Raw genomic sequence first — 23,069 nt, 5'->3', positions numbered from 1 at the left:
TCCTGCCCAGCCTCAGTCCATATGTTTTGGCTATGCTGCAGGTTTAAAGCATGCTTTATTGATTTTTATCTCTCTCTTATTACCATTGGCAGGTTGTTTTAACAGAAAAAAGAAAAGATAGGAGTAGATTATAAACTGGGACTGTGCCTTCATAATGCATTGTAAGCAGTTTCTGGATTCTATGGCAGCAAGCTTATAAATGCTAAGAACCTCATCTCTTCTGCTGCTGTAATAAAATTTTCTATATTTAGGCATGGTTTTTCTCACTAGTTGGTTTGAGATATCTGAAAGTGCAATCAATTAATTAAGCTCCTGCCCCACAGCTAGCATCCTGTGCTCTCTGATGTTTCATTTCCAACAGGGGACAGTTTGCTGACAGTATGCTTTCCTGTGATAGAGTGTTCAAGTCACTTTTTGAATTTTCAGGATTTGGACTCCTATGCATCTGTGACTTGGTTTTGAGTAAGTCCCATAGAAATGATTTGATTCTAAATACTGAAATAAAAAATTACCTTGTTAAATTGTCTCTGCCTTCCATCACAGGTTTCAGTACTTAAGTATTTCTTTAGTTGCCATTAAAAAATAGTAATTGTTCTTGTCAATCATGATAAACACTTATTTCTGGCATAGAGAATCCTGGAGTGGCTAGTTTAAAATCTTTACAATATGATGGTCTGCCTGTGTCATTTGATTGTGTACTTACAAAAGAAATAGTTTTTAACTGTATTCTTTTAACCTGATATATCACTTTTCCTAGTCAAAAGGTTATTCCTGTTAAAAAACCTCTCAAAGTAATTGAACAAGCATTTTCCTCTTTGACGTGCTGCCTGTTATTTTGATTATTGATGAAGCTGTTCAAAGTGTTTTCAGATCATTCTTTTCCCTATCATTCAGTGAAAGCAATAGGCTTTCCATTTTAGAGAAAAACTTTCTATAGCCTTATTTTCTCCCAGATTCATTTTCAAGTTGGGATTTTTTAGAACCTCAGAAAATGACTTAATAATGACAAATATGGATGCTTTGGAAAAATCTTCCAAAAGATGTTTATCATTTTTGACGAGTGTGGATTTCGGGGTTATTTTTGAAGAAGACTATTTTTGGCATGTGCTTAAGTCCTTTTCTCTTAATATAAAGGCAATCTTTCCATAGCACTTTATAACATTGATCACTCTTGCTTGTTTCAGCTCTCGTGTACCTTGTCTTCTTCAATAAATATTATATGTGCTATTTTTTTGTTCTTGTTGATTATTCCTTCTCTATCAACTTTCCTGTATTTTCTTATTCTTTCTAATCTCATCAACTTTCTTTTTTTTAAATTTTTGCCAGGCAATGGGGTTAAGTGACTTGTCCAAGGTCACACAGCTAGGTAATTATTAAGTGTCTGAGGCTGAATTTGAATTGTGGTCCTTCCTACTCCAGGATGGGTGCTCTATCCACAGTGCCACCTAACTGCCCCCTTCATCAACTCTCATGACTTTCTTCTCAGAACTCAGAAATATAAGCCTACTCTTCTCACCTCTCCTAAGTTCCAGGCTTGTATTTCTGATAGTTGGGCACCTTCACCCAAATGTCCTACCATCATACCACACTCAAGATGTATAAAAACTGAATTCTTCAGAGAAGCTTAAGATTGACTAGGAATCTTACTGATTATTTTGTCTAGTCTTCAACTCTTTACAGGAATACTTTTTGCTGTAGTCCTAAAATATTATAATTCAGTCTCTATCCAAAAAATTTTCATAATGGTGAGATCCCTATTTCATAAGGAAGCTCATTGGATAGTTTTAACTGAGAGTGATATTGAAATAAATTTGGCTTACTATAACAAACCCATTCATCCTTGTTTTGCCCTCTGGAACAACATAAAATGAAACTAATCACTCTTCTACACGGCAGTGGTTTAAACATTCTCATTAACAAACATTTTTTGAGAATCGGCATATACAAGGCAAAGGTCTTCTTGAGGACACAAATACAAGGGGATTAGTATTCAGTTGGGTTTATTAATTACCTTATATATCCAAGTAAATATTTCATAGATTCTTTTCCTTGTCCCAAACTAGTTTTCTCCTCCTTCCCTTTTCCAGATTTTTCTTGCTTACTTCCCAATTTTTTGCTAATATTTTCCAGTTGTTCAGACTTAAAATTCTGACTTCTTTTGATGGCTTCTCTCTCCTACCATAACTCATCAAGGACTAGAAATGTTCTTTACGCTTTGCCTTTTTTTTTTCCATTGCCACCACCCTTGTCATCTCAAACATGAACTGCTGTGAGAGTCTCCTTACTTATTCTTATTTTAATTTTTTTTCATCTCTTAATCCAATCTAAACAATCTTGCTGGAAAAATATCCCTAAAACTCAGCTTCCAATTGTCTAGACATGGTCCTATGGTCTACAGGATGAGGTTCAAACTTTAAAATTTGACATTCAAAGCCCCAACCTTCTTCTCCCCCTCCCCCTCCTCTTCCCCCTCTTCTCCCTCTCCTCCTCCCTCTCCCCCTCCCCCTCCCCTTCCCCTTCCCTCTTCCTCCTCCTTCTTCACCTTCCCTCCTCCCCTCCTCCTCCTCCTTTCTCCTTGGTTTTTGCAAGGTAATTAAGTGACTTGCCCAAAGTCACACAGCTAAGTAATGATTAAGTAACTGAGAACTTATTTGAACTTGTGTCCTCCTGACTCCAGGGCCACTGGACCACCCAGCTACTCCCCATCCTAGCCTATTTTTCCAAAATAATTTCCCATGATTCCCCACAAAGAAACCATATGGTCCAGCCAAACTGATATACTTATTGCCTCCAAATACTGGTATTTTCTCAACTTCATGCTTTTTGTTCATGCTGTCATTCTATCCCTTTCTCTGTCTATCCAAATTCCATCCATATTTCAAGACACAGCTTTCATTTTTCTTCCTTCATGACGTCTTTTCAGAACACATAGAAATCTATTTCTTTTTTGAAAGAATAGACTTTATTGTCTGATCTACTTATTTGATCATTGCTGCTTTGCTGCAGTGCCTACGTTGTTCAGAAGTATTATTTAAATCTATTAAATATTGTTGAACTTTTCATATATTAACATCTATTTCCCCATCACTAAACGGGAAGCTCCCTGAGGAACTAGGTCTTATGTTTCTTGGCAGCCTCCACAGTTGTTTTTAGCACAGCTGTGCAGATAATAAGCGCTTGATAAATATTCATTAGTTTGGTGACCTTTAAGTTATGGATCAATAACATATATAGATCTCAGAACAGTGTAATGAAGTTCAGAATTCATCCCATTCATCTCATGTAAGGATCAGGTACTTTTGATTTTTCCCTGTGTGAGAAAAGGTGCTTCATTCTTCTTTCCATGGAAAGAAATAAACTATTTGGTTGTTAAACTGTAGTAGCTCATTAAGCCATGGTGACAGTGTTCTTTTTAATGCATTTCCCATGCTCCATTGTGGAGAAATGTCATATTTTCTCTCACACTCTGGGCTTGCCCCTCTGAACTGGCTCACCTGGCAACTTGCTAGGCCAAAGGGTTATAAGCAAGAGGAAAAGTGCATGCTCATTAACAAGTCAAAGGGAAAAAAAACAACTCCATAAGCATCTTTGTAAAAGACAACAACATGAATATTATGGTTAAAGAGTGAACATTTGTTTAAGTAGGAGGTGCTGCTTTGCTCAAAGCCACTGGTCCCTTTTTAGTAAATAAAAGCATATCTCAGTGTTATAAATGCATTGTGTTTTAGTAGTCTCTAATTTTGCACTAGGGAACCAGCCTCAGCCAACACTTTCAAGTGCTAATGTCTGTAAATAAGGCATAAGGCTTTAGGCAAATAAATAATTAGTCTTGAGGAGCCTCAGTTAGATTGTGAATTTGTTAATTGTTCGCCCTTAGATGTGCACTCATTGGTGTTAGCTTTTTAGCATAAAAAAAATGCTCTTATATAATTCTGCTGAACTAAAGGGCATCCTGAACCAGGCAGGGAATGGAAACACCCACCATAGTAGAAGGGTCTGAAGTATAAGAGGAGATACAAAGATCCTAAAAGCAGAAAAAGTAGCATTCACAAAGTACGGATAACACGGAAAATAAATTGGAAAAGAATACCCTGATCAATAACTGCCATAGCTTAATCATGAGCAGGTTGTAGAGGACTAACCTCATTTCCCTTTTGGTATTTGTAGGATAATTAAAGTATTTGTGTGAACAATATGGAGAGAGTTGGGACAGGTAATGCCGTTTACAAAGATTCAGAATGAATAGTCATCAAGTGGTTTGATGCCAACTTGCAAGGAACTCTGAAGTGACATGTCTTGAGCATCTTTGCTGGGACTTAAACTTTTCGGGTTTTTTTTTTTTTATAAGGACAGAGATGATATTCTTATCAAATGTGGAAATGACCAAAGCTAGAAGAAATTGCTAACCTGCTGAATGGCAGGATCCAAACATGCTGACAGCTTATACATTGGTATTAAAATTTAAAGTTTAAAAATTAGGTTTAAAGGGGAAGCTAGGTGGTGCAGTAGATAGAGCACCAACTATGGAGTCAGGAGTACCTGAGTTCAAATCCTACCTTAGACCCTTAGACATTTAAAAAATTACCTAGCTATGTGACCTTGGGAAAAATCACTTAACCCAATTACCTTGTAAAAACCAAAAAACAAAATTGCCTTTAAAGAATTAGCTCCATAAGTACTAAAGATGAAGGAGTTGTGTCTATGCAGCAGTTTTCAGAAAGAGCTGGGTTTTTTTTTTTGGTGTATGTTCATTTGTTTGTTTATCTGTTTTGGACTGCAAGGTCAACATGTGAACAGTAAAATAGGACAGTTCTCCAAACAAATACAAGCTTAAGCTGCTTTGCAGAGATGCCTAGTGTTAAGGACTAGGGAGATGCTAGTCATACTTATACTTTGACTTGATCATGAAAATCTGTAGATCTTGATTTCTGGGCCTTGAATTTTAGAAAGGACATTGATAAATTGGATGACATTCAGAGGAGGATGACCAGGATAGAGATGGGTCAAAAATCATGTTTCAAAAGAATCACTGAAGGAACTGGATATATTTAACCTGGAGAGGAGAAGACTCAGGGTGGTTAAGTGGGCAGGGGAACACAATAGTTTTCAAGTATATGAAAAGCTACTCCCAGAGAGAGGATAAACTTAAGTGGAAGGAAGACACATTGATACTTAAACTAAGAGTAAAATTCCAATCCTACATCCAAACTTCCTAACAATGAAAACTGTTCAATAAGGGAATGGATTATCCCAGGAGGTAATGGATTCATTCTTTAAAAAGTCTTTAAACAAAGGCTGGGTGACCTCTTCTCAGGTATATTGAGGAAGGGATTCTTTTCAAGATCCAGTTGAACAAGGTAGTATCTGAGGTTCCTTCCACCTCTAATCTCCATATTGAGGTCCCATAGGTGAATGAGTACTAGAAGTCTGCATTCATCTGTTCCCCCTCTGCCAGATTAGAAGAGGTAGTGAGGCTGTCAAATTCTGTTCTTGAATTGAGGAACAAGTAGGGGGAGGATCTCTTAGAAAATTAAAAATTGTCTATTTTGAAACTGAACATTTATTAAATAAAATATTAACATGAAAGGAAATATTGTAGGGAAATGCTCTTTAGTTTCTGCTAAGGAAATATTAAAGTGAAATGCTTTTAAGTTTCTCCTTGTGTTTTTCTACATGATAGTTAGACTTTGGATCCCAATGATGACTTCATTTTCTTCTGTTAGTAATATTTATGGTAGTTTGTCACTTTAAAATAAATTGAAAATGCTTAATGTGAATATTTTCAGTTGTGGCAACACAGTTTATGATGTAAAGACCATGTTGTGAAATCTGAAGTTCTGGCTCTTATCCTAAGTCCTTGAATTTGTAACATTGAATAATTTCTCTAATTGTTACCTTTGCTTCCCATACCTGCAAAATGGGAATAATTGTATTTACATCTCTTAGAAAAAGAGATCATTATATAGAGTACTATGAGTTGTTTAGAAGAAAGGAGCTTGATATAGTTAAGGCATTTGAGTGATTATTATTGTCAGTATTGGAAGGGTATTTTTGGTTATATGTAAAGCTGAATATCAACAAGTGTGACAACATATTGAAAGTCTGTCTTGATCTTTCATTTTGTTTCCTGAATATTTTCTGTTGAGATCTATTTAATCCTGTTTTGCCAGCAATTATTTTCAGAATTGAAAGAAGTTTCTTCTTTTTTTTCCTACTGTGATCTCCAAATAACTATGTTAATCCTTTCTGTGTGAGTGGAACTTGTAGAAGGGGGAAAAAAAGAAAGGTCTCCCTAATCAACAAGTGACATCCAACAAGTGTTGGACTTTAATGATTCTAAAATCTACCCATTTGTCACAAATTAGTCTTTGCAATTGAATTATTTAATCATATCCTTTTACCTCTGTGTGCCTTAGGTCCTTACAAGTATAGAAGACATCAAGACCCGTGAGATGCAGATCTTTGACTACAGGAAAAAAATAGCTGAATCAGAGACTAAATTAAAACAGCAGCAGAACCTATATGAAGCTGTGAGATCAGATAGGAACCTGTATAGCAAAAATCTGATTGAAGCTCAGGTAAAGAATACTTCTGTTCCTTCTCCTCCCTTAAATATTACTTCTCTGTTAAACCTATTTTCTAAATACCTAAATTAAAAGATGGTTTAGATCTCATTGTCTGAGGTTTTGTGAATTTATTTTTCATTTTTTTCTTTTTGAAGAGAAAATTCATTTTCTAAGTATAGACACTTAGAACCCCAAACCACTTGTTGATTACTGTAGTGTTGTGTTAACAAATACACAAGTTATCAAAACTACAAGTGCCTTCCCTCTGAGATTTCCTTCTACTTATGCTTAGTTTGTACATTTTTTTTTGTAGGTAGACTCTCCCATTCAACTCCTTGAGGCAGCGACTATGTTTTGCATCTTCTTTGTAACCCCAAGGCTTAGCTCATACAGTTAGTGATTAATAAATACTTCCTGAATGACTAACATAATAGGATTGTTTAGAATAGTTCTCTTTTTAATCATTCAATTGAATTACTATTCTTCCATTTTTAAGCTTAAAAGAATGCTCATTGAAACTAAGAATAGAGAGATAAAGTATCAGACACTAGTGATCTAAGCTCACAACTTAGAGACAGAATCTCTTATAATTTTGGCTTGTGCTGGCAGTCCTTTTTTGCTGTTCAGTCATTTTTAGTCATGTCTGACTCTTCATGACCCATGTGGGGTTTTTTGGGCAAAGATACTGGAATGGTTTGCCATTTCCTTCTACAGTTCATTTTATAGTTGAAGAAACAGAAACAAACAGGTTTAAGTGACTTGCCCAGAGTCACACAGCTAGTCCAAGTATCTGAGATCAGATCTGAACTCAGGAAGAATCTTGACAGTTCTTAGTTTTCTGTAAAAAGAGAGCAATACTATCTAGGGTCTGAATATGAATAGTTTAAAGTACTTGGAGAAAAAAGCAATATAAAGTAAAAAAAGAATAGTTTTAGGTGGTAATGGGACTGAGAAACTATTGTTTAGAGTTAGATTTTCCTAAAAGCTCTTAGTTTTTTTGCTATCAATCTATTTTTGTGTTATAACAGGCATGGTTCAGATATCTTTTTCAACCTTTTTTTTCCCCCTTTCATCTTGTCAGGATGAGATTACAGAAATGAAGAGGAAGTTGAAGATTATGACCCACCAGGTAGATCAGTTGAAAGAAGAAATATCTTCCAAAGAAGTATCCCTTGTGAAATTACATCTGGAACACCAGCGTGTAGAGAAGGAGAAGGAAACTCTGAAGGTAACACTCCATTAACATGACTAGAATAGCAAAGTACCTGTGTTAGAGACTGAACTGCCTTCTCTCATTCTGATTGCTCCAGTACAACAACCATCTGCTTGTATTAGCACCTTAGATTTCTTTGGATTAGCATCCAATAACTTTGAATCATGGAGCCCAGTTACTAAAGTCTTGGCTAGGATCTAGACAGGTTGAATAACAGATTTGCTTTCCCTTTTTCCACTCTTGACTTTTTTTTATAAACAAATCCCTTTTGATGTTTTAGATGTAAAAATATATTGGAGTCTTGTATAATTCTATTTGGAGAGTATATTATAAAGCAGGTCAACCTTGAACCCTATCCAAGATGGTTATTATATATTTATTTTTAATTGGAAGTATCAGAGGGAATTTCAGTTAAACACTATATTGCTAATTTGGTCTAGGAATATGGGTACTGTGGATCACATCTTAGCAAGGCACTTATGTAATTACATTTAGAGATGTTATTTAAAGATTAACTAGGTAGCCCAATTTTGCTTCAGCTGCAGGAGTTCTTAACCTGGAATCCATGAATTCTCAAGCTATTAGTAAATAGATTTCAGGATTTGCATGGACTAGATGGCAAAGAAAATAATCTCTATTTTTGCTTTACTTTCTCATCCTACATATCTTATTTTTTGCATTTAAAAACAGTCTTCTGAGAAGAGATCATGAGTCTGGAGCAGGGGTGGGACAATATTGGTCTGTCATTGCCAAGACAATTGCAGGCAGGTCTCAAAATTCATTAAATCTTGGAACACTTTAGGGATGAATTAATTAAATGTTTGACCAGATATAGCCTGTGAATAATGTTATAAATATCCAAATGACCTTTGGTCTAGAGAATAATATGCATGTTTGGTTGAATATTTTAAATGAACTACACATAATTAGCATTATTTTTGATTTTGCTCTTTATATATTAATTGAGGTTTGCTTAAAGTGGGTCCCCTGTATTCCCATATTTGCAAAAAATACATCTATGGGGCAGCTAGGTGATACAGTGGATATAGAGCACCAGCCCTGGAATCAGGAGGATCTGAGTTCAAATGTGACCTCAGACACTTAATATTTATTTAGCTGTGTGACACTGGGCAAGTCACCTAACCCCATTGCCTTTCAAAAAATATTTCTATGATGATCATTATATAACCATGCATGTGTTCCAAATGATGACTTACCAAAACCAAATCAAAGATCATGTAGCACCCTCTATGTAACAATAGAGTCCTGGGATTGTGGCTTAAGGTCAGAATTGGTAGATAACAGACTAAGTAAAAGATATTCCTTCTATCCTAATTGGGATTTCCAGAATTAGCTTTGGAGAAATGCTCTGGATTAAAAATTTACATGGATTTTTGTTTAGAGTATATTCTTCACTGCAGCTGAGAGTCACTTCCTTCCTCCCCTAAGGATTTCTCTCTTGGGCTATTGCTCCATTCAAAGAGGACTTCTCAATAAGTTTTTAAAAATTTTTTTTAGGTTTTTTTTTTTGCAAGGCAATGGGGTTAAATGGTTTGCCCAAGGCTACACAGCTAGGTAATTATTAAGTGTCTGAGGCCAGATTTTAACTCAGGTCCTCCTGACTCCAGAGCCAGTGCTCTACCCACTTTGTCACCTAGCCGCCCCTCAATAAGTTTTGATTGTAGAATCAAGATTTTATAAGATTGTTTTTGCTTAGGAATAAGTCTTTTTTATGTACACTTTATTAGAAAATGTGCCTCTTAGTACTTTAGTTAGGGCTTCCTTTGACATTTTAGTCTATGGATATGAATCTCAAAATACATGGGCCTTTGGGTCATAAATCTTTGCCGTTTTCATGTTAAGTCTGCTCAAAGAGAAATTTAGCTTCTTATTATGAGATTTCTATAAAGCAGTATAAGTGTAGGATTACCTCCAGGTGGGTGTGAACTCTGTTCAGTTTGTTATACTGTGAGGCACCTTTTGATAGGACAGTCCAATTTATTGCTTCTTTTTGAGGCTAAGAGAACAGACTTCATGCTAGGTCATTCTTGTCTTCAATTAGTGCCATCAAAAGAGGGAATCCTGCTGGTTTCCATACAGTATTTCTTTTGTCAATTCCCTGCTAGATTTTGTCAATTCCCTGTCAATTCCCTGACCAACTCCTTGTGATTCTGAGCATCGTCAGCACATTATGGTTATGACAGAATGTCAATAGAGTTTAGTAAATTGATGAATTTGGGCTTATATATCCCAGGCTTATTTTATCAGCAGTGAAGGAACCATCTAATTTGGAATGTATGCCTTTCAATCCTAACAAGCCCCAGATCCTGTCTAGTCACCTCCAAATCATCCTGTATCACTTTGACAGTTCTTTGATTTCTGGTGAATAATTTAGCAGCAAATACTATATGTCCAGAGCCAAGTATCATATTAGTCTCAGTCTTTAGGGCACAGTATCCCTTCACCTAATGCACTCTGTCTCATTTTATGGATTGGGAAGCAATAGCAGAAGAGAACTTAATTATTTTGGAGCAAGAACACTCAATTAGTCTTGTTTGCTCTGCTAGAAAGAAGCAGGCAATTTTGGTGAAACACTGAATAATTGATAAGACATAAGAATCTTGAAGATGGTTTTCTTAAGGTATCTGACTCATTACTAAATAAGAAGGGTGTATTCAAGTGCAGAGACATTGAAGAAACTCCTTTGTTTCAACAGCTCATGATCTCTGGGCATGTTGAAGCCATTTCATTCCAGCAGATGCTAGAATCACAAACATCTCTTAGAACATAAGTCCAGTTGGATAGATCTTTTTTGGGACATAGAAATGTTTAACCATGCCTGATCACACAGATTTATAACTGCTACCTATATAAGACCCAAGATTTTTCTTTACTGCCAACATCTAATGCCACAGCTTGTTTATAATTCCTATATCTATGACATGAGACCATTCAAAATTGTGATACATTATAAAAAGAATTATATAGCAATAACAAATGCATGAGCAGTTTTATATTTTCAGACAGATACTTTTACATGCTGTTGATTGCATTTTAATATAACAGGGCTTACATTTTGTTCTTCTGATAGATTCAGATCTACTCTTGTTACTTAGTAAAAGAGAAGTGAATGCTGCAAATCTGGGAAAAGAAAAGTTTTATTAAAGAAAACATGAGCTTAGAGGATATTTTATTATTGTTGTCTCTATCATATTAAGTGATTGGTGAAATTGAAATGTTGATCCTCCACCCTTTTACTCTTCCCTTACAGAAGGGAAACTAAGATTATTGTCTTCAAAACTCAATTCTTTTTTTGACCCTAGACCAAAGTATATTTCATGAATGAACAAACAGAGCATCCTGTTTTACCTTGTTTATATGGTCTTTGGTTACATCTAATTTGTTAAGATATATTTGGATTATAGAGTCAATATATCTTCTGCTTGAATTAGTTTGAGATATGAAATTTGTGAACTTTGGGACCCTCCTGTATTATAGGCAGACCTTAGATAGAGATTAACCTATAGGACTGATGGGGAGACTTTCTGAATATTGTCCTTGAAGAAATGACAACCTTTGTTTTTTCCTTTTTTTTTTTTGTTTGTTTGACATCTTAATCTCAGTTTGCAGAATTTCCTGTAATTCTAATCCTTAGTGGAAGTTAAACTCAGTTTGTGCCTTCTTTTTCATGCCTTGTTAACAATCATTAAGACTGACATTCTGATTGGAAATATCAAATGAACTTTTATCCTTGCCTAGGAACCTCTCGGTGTTATGTTATTCTTCTTTTGAATGATTTTGATGTTTGTTCTTTATTCTTTATTCTCAAAAAAGATCATGACATCAGAGAGGTGATGTTAGATTGTCATAGGGGATACATTAAAAATATAACTCATGTCATTATTTTATGAAACTAATTGCAATTCCACTTTTGTGTCTTTATTCATGCCTCTGTCTAGAATAGTCCTCTCACCTCTACTTAGCTAATTATTACCTATCATATCTCATATCATCTCTTTTGTGAAACCTTTACTAAATAGCAAACCTTATAATCTTTCCTTATATTTGGATGGTATTTATTACATCATTTCAGTTTTTACTTTGAAGTTGCATTTTATTATTAGTTATTTTTCATATATGCACATGTCTAATCATCCCTGCTTAGATTGTAAGTTTCCTGTGGACAAAGGTTATGTCTTACTTATCTTTTTATTTCCTTCAGTGCTTAGCATGGTGCTTCACACAATGTAAATATAAGAGGCTATTTGCTGTAAGCATGTGTGATAAAAATGGGGTCTGTTTTATTTTCTCAAATAAATTGCAAGCTCCTTGAGAGCAGGTACTATATATCTTATTCTCTTTTGCAATTCTCATGGTGCCCTACACATAGTTGGTCTCATTAAGCATTTTATTGACTTTTTACTTATAATCCAAGTGGCCCCCAAAGTCAACTTGAAAGTGTAAAAAGACCAGCATGTTAACTTTCTAATGAAATGTCCCTATGTCCTCAGCTCAGTAGTTCTTTATACATTATGTATATATATATATATATATATATATGTATATATTCCCTTGGAATGCTGTAAAATGCTGCTGAAAACAAATTAAGATGTCATTACACATATATGGTGAGATGTTAGAGATTCCTCTTGGTCATGATTCACAGAATAAACATGTTTACTATAATCTGCACTATTACACTTTCTTATTTGTTTCTTTGTGCTGGGCTTGTGTTCTTTCAGTTTCAAATTTGCTCATGTGAATGATCAGAGTCATGTTGAATGAAGGAACCTAGAAATGCTTGTGAAGCTCAACAGTGTATCTAAACCCTGGTCCTCAACTTGTACTGTATGTGGTTACTAAGCAAAATTTGTCTGGGTCTTTTGTTCTTGTCAGGCTGAACTGCAGAAGCTGAGACAACAAGCCCTTGAGACCAAACACTTTATTGAAAAACAAGAAGCTGAGGAGAGAAAACTCCTGAGAATCATCGCTGAGGCTGATGCTGAGAGGTTGAGGCAAAAGAAGGAGTTGGACCAGGTAGGAAGACTATTCATCAAGAAATGAAGATGTTTGAGTCAACTCCAGGTCATTCTTTCTTTCCCTCTAAATTCTTCCATCTCTATGGAAAGAAAAGGTACATCTGTGATCCTTTCATTTGCTGATTATGAAGCATGATAGGCACAGTACTAGTACACAGGAGACATTTAATCAAATGTGTTCTTAACTTGGTTGAGAACTCTAATGCTTATTTAAAACCAGCTAACTATTGTTCATGGTACCACATTTCTTCCTTTTCTAGGTCATAAGTGAACGAGATATTTTGGGATCTCAGCTGGTAAGGCGGAATGATGAACTTGCTTTGCTCTATGAGAAGATCAAAATACAGCAGTCTGTACTGAACAAAGGAGAAAGCCAGTACAACCAGAAAATAGAAGATATGCGCATCCTTAAACTGGAGATCAAGAAACTGCGAAGGGAAAAGGGAATTCTTGCCAAAACTGTGGCTAATGTGGAAGAACTCAGGTTGAGATACCCCAAATATTTTTCATTAGCAGTTGTGGTCATGTTAGCATATTGGGAACAGTTGAAAGAATTTTTTTTTTAAATTTCATTTCTCAATACATAACTTTACTAAGCTATCAAAGAGAACCAGAGAATAGCATAGACCTGGTGTAGAATATCCTAGACTGGAAGGGATGTTGGGAACAACTTAACTTAACCCCTCCATGCCATTTTTCAGAGCAGGAGATGGTGACCTAGAGAGATCCTAGAGTAGAACCCAGACTATTTTTCCATTCCTGGGTAGAAGATTGTCATGTAAATAATGTTCCATGATAACCTTTATTCACTTCTTTTTGTGGATGTATTTATAGAATTGAAGGATGAGAAAAATGTAGTTCTAGCATTATTGAAAGCAGCATTTCTTTATTTGTAGCATTCATTTTAAAGACTTGAGTTCCAAATTCTCTCTCTCCCTCCAGTTCCTCCCTCACCCTTTGAAAAGGTAAGCAATATCAGTTCTACATGTGAAGTCATGTAAAACATATTTCCATATTTTCATTTTGAAAAACAAGCAAAAAAATTTTAAAAAGCAGAAAACTATATTTCCCTAGGTTTAATTTTGTTGCTGTTATTGTTGAGTCATTTCAGCACTATCTGATTCTTATCTTTTGGGCTTTTCCTGGAAAAGCTATTGCATTTCTTTCTCCAGTTCTTTTTTAATATGGAGGAATTTGAGGCAAATAGGGTTAAGTGCAGGGTGGCTAGGTGGTGCAGTGGATAGAGCATGGGCCCTGGAGTCAGGAGTGCCTGAGTTCAAATCTGGCCTCAGACACTTAATAATTACCTAGCTGTGTGGCCTTGGGCAAACTACTTAACTCCATTTGCCTTGCAAAAACCTAAAAAAAAAAATAGGGTTAAGTGACTTGCCTAGGGTCACACAAATAGTAAGTGTCTGAGGTCATATTTGAACTGAAGTACTCCTGCCTCCAGGACTACCTCTCCATCCACTGTGCCATCTAGTTATCCATGTCTTTTTAGAACCTATCTCAATGTTCTACCCCACTTCTGTTTTACCTTTGAATTCTTTTATTATGGTGGAATGCTTTTAAAAAATCTTGCCTTATATAAGATGTGTTCTTCTTTTGGGTAAACAGTTTCATAGTTTATATAGGTAACCTGGAAATTTTTAGAAACCAGAATAAGAGGTCCTGGACTTTTCCTATTACTTGCAGGTCCCTGGGGAAGCATCAGAAGCCACAGGTGGACATTCATTATCAGGATCCAATACTGCGTTTTGAACCTACTGCCAAATTAATTGTTAAAAAATTATTTTGGCATTCAATTCAGGAAATGTTTTTTAAGAATTGTGTGTTGGTTACCATTGCAACTAGATCAATTCTCACTAACTATAATATAGCAACTTCACATTTAATGAAGTCTCATGCCCATCACTAGGACCTCCCACCATGGAGGTGATTTCATTATCTTTACCAAGAATCTGATTTGACTGGTCCTTCAGGGATTATTTTTGGTTAATTGCCATGGACCCAAACATTCTTCTTCTACTACTCTTTGCTAAACCTGTGTCAAATAGTGGGAGTATCTTTAATATATACTTTTAATTCTAAGCAATCAGTTTTTGCCTTGTGAGTGAACATAGTACAGTCAATTCTAATGGCTTATCTTGCTAATGAGGGGAAGTTTGAATGAAGCAATTAAGTAAAAAAGGCTGTTTAATATTAGTTCTCCAAATTCTCAAGGTAGAATGGCATAGATAAAAATATCTTTGCTACCATTTCTCATCAATGTTTGCTTTCATAGTCTACAGTTCTTTAAGCTATATGTAAATGGTGCATTATCAGGTCCATAATAAAGCACAGTGTGGTTGAAAAAAAAATTAGGTTGAAAGGCAAGAGACCTGGTTTTAGTCCCACCCTTGGCTACCATTAACTAGGTTTACTTATGATAGTCTTTTTGAGATTTTTTTTCTCCTCCTGTATGAAAAAAAAATGAAGAGATTGTACACAACAACTTAAACAGCTACCTTTAGTTTTAAAATTATGTGGTCCAAATTGAGGATAATGTACCCATTAATTAAAAATTTCCACATATCTTTTGGGTGATACTAGAACCAGACCTGACATATAAGTGTTAAAAGGAAGTAGTCTAGGAATTACTTTTGCAGTTTTTACACATCTGTTTGGGTTGCCTAGGATTTGGAGATAGAGTAAAAAAATCCAACAAACAAAGCAAACACCAAAAATGAAATTCATTGCTTCCTCTGAGAAGATGTTGAGGAAGGTGGTGGAGACTTAGATGAAACTTCCTTAGAGTTTGTAGGGTTTTTGGGCTTCAGTGCAAAGAGTATAGACTCTGGACTCAGAGACTGGAGGCTCGAACCCTACAGCTCTGATGCTACCTGTGTGACTATAAGGGCAAGTCATTCAGTTTCCTTAAGCTTCATGTCTTCATCTGGAGGATGAAGTAAGGGGGTTAGACTAGACTGCCTCTGAGTTTCTTTTCACCTCTATCTCTGATCCTTTGATTCCTCATAGTTGGAGTTTAACATCAGGAAACCAGCTGCCTTGAAATGAAAATGCAGATTTCTCCCACTGGGTACAGGGGCTGTCATGAACTCATGAATTAGAGCTATAACAGCTCATTTGCCTTGGAGTTTTTTTTCCATAAATCACAAAATAGTTAAACCAAGTGATGAAACTGGGTTACTTTGATTGCTAATAGGTGTATTTGTATCTTAAAAGTCTTTCTAACTCCAAGTTTTCTTCTGAGCTTTCTTCTGTGTTGAATATTATAGTGATGTAATACTCAAATTGGTACCAAATTTCTTTACTGAAGAGACTTTATCTTATTCAGGCAGGAGCTTTTTCACATGCAAAGAGAATTCTTAAAGGAAAGGACCCGCTGTAGAGCCCTGGAGGAGGAACTAGAGAACCCCATGAATATACACAGATGGAGAAAATTGGAGGTAACATCTGGCAAAGCATTATTTCATTTTCAACTCTGTTCCTCTACCCCACACACATTTTCTAACCTAGAGCACAACATGAAACATGGCTTTGTTTAATGCTATGCAAATTGTCGCTTATAGAAGAAGGCTGGGTGAAATGCAAATTGTGCTGTTCCAGAGCCAGATGGTTTAATCGGTTTTGTTTAAGAAGTCTCTGACAAAACTCTGCCTATTTGGAGACTTAAAAAGATGTTCAAGCTCAAGACATAGACTAGTTTTCACCTACCATTGTTTAGGTTGTTTCCTGCCAGTTAGCTTTTGTTTCTGATGACCCCCTTATCTTTTTTTTTTTAGGTTTTTTTTTTTTTGCAAGGCAAATGGAGTTAAGTGGCTTGCCCAAGGCCACACAGCTAGGTAATTATTAAGTGTCTGAGACTGGATTTGAATCCAGGTACTCCTGACTCCAAGGCTGGTGCTTTATCCACTAGGCCACCTAGCCGCCCCACCCCCTTATCTTTTACTAATTGATGGCATCCTCTCTAGTTTTCAGTCAGGCTTTGCATCCTTTTCTGTCTTGTAAGAAGCAGGCATCTCTTGGATGCGCCCCCTTTGTGAAGGGATAATAGACAGAAAGCATTCTATGTGCTAGGCATTACTATTAATACAAAGAACTGCATTTTATTAATTCAAGTTCTTTGGATTTTTAAAAAGTATGATTTTGGTTGAAATGTAAACAATTTTTTTTAATTTTATGTCTACACCACCACTGGGGTTGTATTAAATCAAGAAAAAGATAGATGAAATTGAAAGGCAGGTCAAGTGTGTTAAAGAAAATGGTGGACTCCTCCTTTTAGTCATTCCTAATAATATACATATAAGAAAGGGTCCTGAGACTAACTAATTCAGGTGTTAAAGAGAATATGAAAATTTTGATGTAAGGAAAATTGAAGTAATGGGGGAAATTAGCCAAAGAAATTTCAGGAAGTAATTTCTTTTCTAAAAAAAAATTTAATGAAGAAAGTATTAAGGGTAATGCTTAATAAATTATTATGTAAATAGGAGGCCTGAATTTTAACAACATTCAGGTCTGCCAAGAGACACTGTGCCAAATGTAGTCCAAATATGTGCATATCAATTGGCTCTATTGGATATCTTTTAAATAAAGTCAGAGCCAACTGAAATTTATTTTCTTCTTTTTTTTTCTCCCCAAACTCATTCATCCTTAGTAAAATTCCCATAGTGACTTAGCTGTCTTACCAAATGAGTGAGAATATGGATGCTCCTGAAGACATCAAGTTGAATTCATTTACTGACAAATTGTTCATTCCTTGTGTTTCTGGGCATGCCTTTACAAAACATATTTCCACGTCAGGGTTTCTAAAAAATAGGGAAAATAGAAGCTTTGGAAAGGATTAAAAAATATTTAGATAGTTTTTTTTTTGAGGTCACTTTCTTAAATTGTCATGCCAGACCAATTGTAAGTAGGCTTAGAAAGTACAGAAATAATTACTGATTTTTATTTCTGAGCCACTATCTAATGGAGGAGAAAACAGCCAAACAGTTATGTACAAATAAGATATAAGTAGGAAAAATTGGGGTTACACTCAGAGGGAAGGCACTAATATCAAGGACCAGGAAAGACTTCTTGTCGAAGGTAGGATTTTAGCTGAAATTTAAAGGAGATTAGTCAAGTCAGAATACTTGAGATGAAGAGGAAGAATATTTTAGGCATGGGGGACTGCCAGTGAAAGCACGCTTTTTAGAGATGGAAAATTGTATATGATGAACAGTAAAGAGAGCAGTGCCCTTGGTTTGCATATTTTATGGAGTGGAGTAAGGTACAACAAGACCATAAAGGCAGGAAAGGTCCAAGATATGAAAGTGTTTGAATGCCAACCAGAGGATTCTATATTGAATCCTGGAGAGATAATAGGCTGCCAGTGGAGTTTATTGGGTAGGAGGTAACATGGTTAGACCTGTCTTTTAGAAAGATCAATTTGAGAGCTGAGAGGAAAAATGAATAGGGAGTGTAGAGAGAGGTAGATCAACCAGCAGGCTTCTGCAGGGGTCAAGATGTGAGGGGATGAGGCATAGACTTGGGTGGTTATAGTGTCAGAAGAAAGAAGTGGGGGTTTGAGAGATGTTTGTAGTAGGAATTGACAGGACTTGGTAGATGATTTGATAGGAAGGGGAGAGAGAGAAAAAGGATTTGAGAATGACACCTAGACTGTGAGGCAGGGTGACTGGGAAGATGGTGATGATCTCAGTAGTAATAGGAAAATTAGGAAGAGGAGAAGATTGGGACAGAGGGAACAGAATGAATCCAATTTTGGACATATTAAGTATAAACTGTCTATGGAATCTTCAGTTCAAGATGTTCAATAGGCACTTGGATTTGTGAGACTGGAGGTTAGGAGAGAGGTGAGGCCTGGAGATCTGGGGATTGTTGGCATAAAGATGATAACTGTATCTAAAGGAAGTGATGAGATCATTAAATAGAAAAGTATAGAGGGAAAAGAGAAGAGAGCCCAGGACAGAACCTTGAGGGACTCTTGTGGTGACTTGACCTAGATAAAAGATAAAGCAAAAGAAACAGAAGGAGTATGCAGACAGGTAAGAAAAGAACAAAAAAAGAGCAGTGTCATTAAAACCTTGAGAAAAGAGAGTGTCCCAGAGAAGAAATTGATTGACATTTTCAAGGAGTCAAGGATGAGGATTGAGAAAAGGGCATTAGATTTGGTAATTAAGAGATCATTGGTAAATCTGGAGAGAACATTATCAGCTGAATTGATAAGTTTAGAAACTAGAGTGGAGAGTTAAGAGGAGAGGAAAGGAAGTGGAGGCATTAATCAGAGACAGTTTTCTCAAGGAATTTAGCTACAAAAGGGAATAGAAATATGGTATGATAGTTAATGGGCATGGATGGGTAAAGTAAGGGTTCTAGGGGGATGGAAAGACATGGATGGGTTTATACAAAAGTAAGAAAACAACTAGTAGGCAGGGAGAGTCTGAAGATAAGTGAGAAAGTTGGGATAATACAAGGGTCAATCAGATACAGAAGACTGGGCACAATGAGACTATTTGTGCATGTAGGAAGTAGCCTTGGAAAAAGGGGTTACCCCTTCTCATGAGGCATGTGAAAGAGGGAATAGTGGTGGAAGACCTCTGAATGATGCAAGATGAAGAGGAGAGGATAAGAGGGACTCTTGGTGAATGGCCTCATTTCATTCAACATTCATTTAAATTTTTTTTTTTTACAAAGCAATGGGGTTAAGAGATTTGCCCAAAGTCACACAGCTCAGTAATTATGTGTCTGAGACCAGATTTGAACTCAAGTTCTCCTTGACTTCAGGGCCAGTGTTCTATCCACTGCACCACCTAGCTGCCCCGGTCTCATTTCATTCAGTGAAATATGAGGCAAAGTACTCAAGAGACTCAGTTGGGGGAGAGGGAGCCATGGAAAATTTCAGGAAAGATGAAAATATTTGGAAAACTGCTGTGGTAAATGGGATATTGAATCAATTAAGGTTGCTGTAAGTGAGGAACCAGTTGAAGTTATGTAATATAAATTTATAGTGGATCCCAGACAGCATACAAATATGAATAAAGACAATATTGGGGGTAATCTAAGCCTAAGGCTTGATAGTGCAAAATTATTATTTTAATAGTATTTTATTCCTTCCGTCCTCAAATTACATGTCAAGACAATTTTTAGGTTTCATTTTTATAAGATTTTGAGTTCCAGTTTTTCTCGCTTCCTCCTTCCCCTTTTCCTCTTCCTTTCACAGTTGTGAAAGAAGGAACAGATTAAAAGAAATAAAAAAATCACAAAAAAGAATAAAATAAATGAAAAAAGAAGAGTTAGATTGGTTCCCTAGTGTCAGGGATAATGACCTGGGAGATAACTGAGGGATGGAGGGACTGATGAATTTCATAATACAAATAACAGGATTTGATATTTCAAGGCAAAGGTGTAGAAGCTCAACAGATTCTGACCAATTAAAGAAGTTTCAGAGTTTATGAACATGGGACTAGATTATCTGTGGGTAATATCAACTATGACTGTCTTTGTAAGTAATTAAGGTTGAATGGAGGAGTAGATCTTGTAAAATGAGTAACTTAAGGAATTGTGAGGTTAAGTAGCTTGAGAGAGAATTAATATATATGTTGAAAACACCTAAAATGAGAATTGGAGTTGGAGAGGACACTCTGAACTTGGCACTGAACTCATTGAAGGTGAATGTCCTGATTGTCAATTGATAACAGCTACGAGAATATTAGCTGTATGATAAATATGAATTGAATCTCCAGGGAGGAAAGGTTACTTTTTGATGATAGTAGCAAAGATCCTGGAAATGGCAATGGAAAGCAGGGACTACTTTGATTCCCCTGCTACAGCCAGTGAATGGTGGTACACAAAAGTGCAACTGGGACTGGAAATGATGACCAGAGAAATTGTTGTTATTTGGAGGGAGTCAGATCCCAGTGAATGCAAAGAGATGGAAAGAATGAGAAAGGAAATTATTTAAGATAAAAGCACATTTGTTATTTATGGAGCAGATACTTCAGAGAGCACAGTGGAAGAAGTGTGAAGGTGTGTGAGGCTTTAATGTGGGAATTTGGGAGATTTGAATTCTAGGGGATGGAATAAGGAGTGATTAGTCATTGATAGAGAAGGAGGTTTGAAGAATGACAGCTAGGGGTAACACATAACCAGAATGGGGAGATATGATAAAGAATGAATATGTCAATTATTGAGGAATTAGTACAGGTAGGTTATCAATATCAATAACTTCTGCCATAGGGTGGCATCACCCTAGGGCTTTAAGCAGTGAGTAATGTGTACCTGGGAAAGGGGGGGATTGGGAATGGCAACTCTTAAAACTGGAATTGTAGGAGATTAAAGAAGGTACTGAGAGCAGGATCAATGATTAGTTATCAGTGAGGCTATTATTATTATTATTATTATTATTATTATCTTAAATGTTTTATCTTATAGACATTGTTCTAGAAACTTGAGGCCATAGCATAATATATGGGGACCTGGCCTTGGCACAAGAAAGATCTAGGTTCAAATTCTGCCTCTGATACATATGAGCTTTGTGACCATGGACAGGTAAGTTACTTGGCACCCAAGTCCTATCTCTTCTTGTATAAAATGGAGGTGTTGGACTATGTATTCTCTATGGCCCCTTCTTGTTCTGAATATATGATCTTACTGTAAAAGAATCTCTTCTTACAGCCCGACTGCTGAAAAACCAGCCAAGTAAAGATTCATGACCTTGTCTTGGGTGTGCTTTGATATGAGTGCTATGAAGGCAGAAATCCCATCTCCTCTTAAAAATAAATGTTTCAGGCAGCATCTGGGGACTCATAATGCATCTGAAGAAAAGCAGTAGTACTTTTGGGATAGTGATTGATACCATTATACTGAGAATGTTGACCTCTCTTTTGTCATTCTTCTCGGACAGGCTAGTGACCCAAGTACTTTTGAACTGATACAGAAGATCCACACGCTGCAGAAACGTCTCATCAGCAAGACAGAAGAGGTGGTAGAAAAGGAATTACTCCTTCAGGTAGGATCCTTCTTCCTTGCCTTTTTAATTTCCTGATAATCTTAGCCTCTGCATGTTCTTGTCCCTGCTGGTGTCTGGGTGATGCTCCGTGGTCTGGTATCTGTTGGGTCCTTTGATGATGCTGAGTGTGGCATGCCTGCCAGTGAACAGCAGATGGCACCAGAGACTTACATATGGAGAACAAGCCTTGGCTGATTAATTGCTCTTTTAGGCTGTGCTCATTGATATCTAGAGAATTCTGGAAAACAAAGTGAAAGGCCACACTTGTTTTGGGGGCTATGAAGATGTTTTTCTAGATTTATCTGGTTTTCTTTGGTAAGCTCTTGGGAATCTGCCAAGGAGTGTTAGGGCTGTCTTCCTCCCCACAATTAAAAAACAAAACAAAACAAAACAAAAAACCATTTATTTTTCTAACTAGGTACCAAGATGGTTTGCAACAAACATTTTTTGTTAAGGTTTTGAGTTTCACATTTTTATCCATCTCTCCCTTCTCTCCCTCCTCCCTGCCACTGAAAGCAATCAAATATAAGTTATAGATATATAAAACTATGTTTATTATATATATATGACTATTTATAACTATGTTAAACATAAATCCATATTAATCATATTTTGAAAGAAGAATAAAACCAGAAAGGAAAAAAATTAGAAAAAGAAACAGAATACAATAAGACAACTTTTTAAAAATTCAAGATGATTAGCTTTGTCTGCATTCAGATTTTATATTCCCTGTCTGGATACGGATGGTATTTTCCATCACAGTCCTTTAGAATTGTATTTAATTATTATCCTGCTGAAATGAACAAGTCATCATAGCTGATCATAATCCAGTGTTGCTGTTAGTGTGTATAGTATTCTTCTGGTTCTGTTCATGTCACTCAGCATCAGTTCATGCAAATCTTTCCAAACTTTTCTGAAGTCTGGGCCCCTCATGATTTCTTTTACAACAATAGTGTTTCATAACATTCATATATCACAATTTGTTCAGCCATTCCCCAATTAATGGGCATCCCTTCAATGTCTGTTTTTTGCTACTATGAAAAGAACTGATATGAATATTTTTGTGCAAGTGGTTTTCTTAACCTTTCTTGTGATCTCTTTGGGATACAGACCTGTTAGTGGTATTGCTGGATCAAAGGGTTCACAGTTTTATTACCCTTTGGTCATAATTCCAAATTGCTCTCCCAGAAAGTTTGGGTCAGTTCACAACTCCACCAATAATGCATTAGTGTCCTAGTTTTCCC

At 36.2% G+C, this 23,069-nt stretch overlaps 1 protein-coding gene across 3 annotated transcripts in view; it reads left to right on the top strand.

Annotated features, from left to right (window-relative positions):
* Nucleotides 1-23,069, top strand: part of CFAP58 (cilia and flagella associated protein 58) — a 122,416-nt gene that overhangs the window by 36,320 nt on the left and 63,027 nt on the right. For all 3 annotated transcript variants that reach the window (XM_074233757.1, XM_074233755.1, XM_074233756.1), the window contains 6 exons: nucleotides 6,417-6,578; nucleotides 7,648-7,794; nucleotides 12,676-12,816; nucleotides 13,079-13,302; nucleotides 16,156-16,267; nucleotides 21,721-21,825. In XM_074233757.1, coding sequence (XP_074089858.1) covers nucleotides 6,417-6,578; nucleotides 7,648-7,794; nucleotides 12,676-12,816; nucleotides 13,079-13,302; nucleotides 16,156-16,267; nucleotides 21,721-21,825 — 891 coding nt within the window. The remainder of the gene's footprint in view (nucleotides 1-6,416; nucleotides 6,579-7,647; nucleotides 7,795-12,675; nucleotides 12,817-13,078; nucleotides 13,303-16,155; nucleotides 16,268-21,720; nucleotides 21,826-23,069) is intronic.

Source organism: Macrotis lagotis, chromosome 4 (assembly GCF_037893015.1).
Source record: "Macrotis lagotis isolate mMagLag1 chromosome 4, bilby.v1.9.chrom.fasta, whole genome shotgun sequence".
Taxonomy (NCBI): domain Eukaryota; kingdom Metazoa; phylum Chordata; class Mammalia; order Peramelemorphia; family Peramelidae; genus Macrotis; species Macrotis lagotis.
Note: the sequence above shows the minus strand (reverse complement) of the source record. Positions and strands in the feature narration are given on the sequence as shown.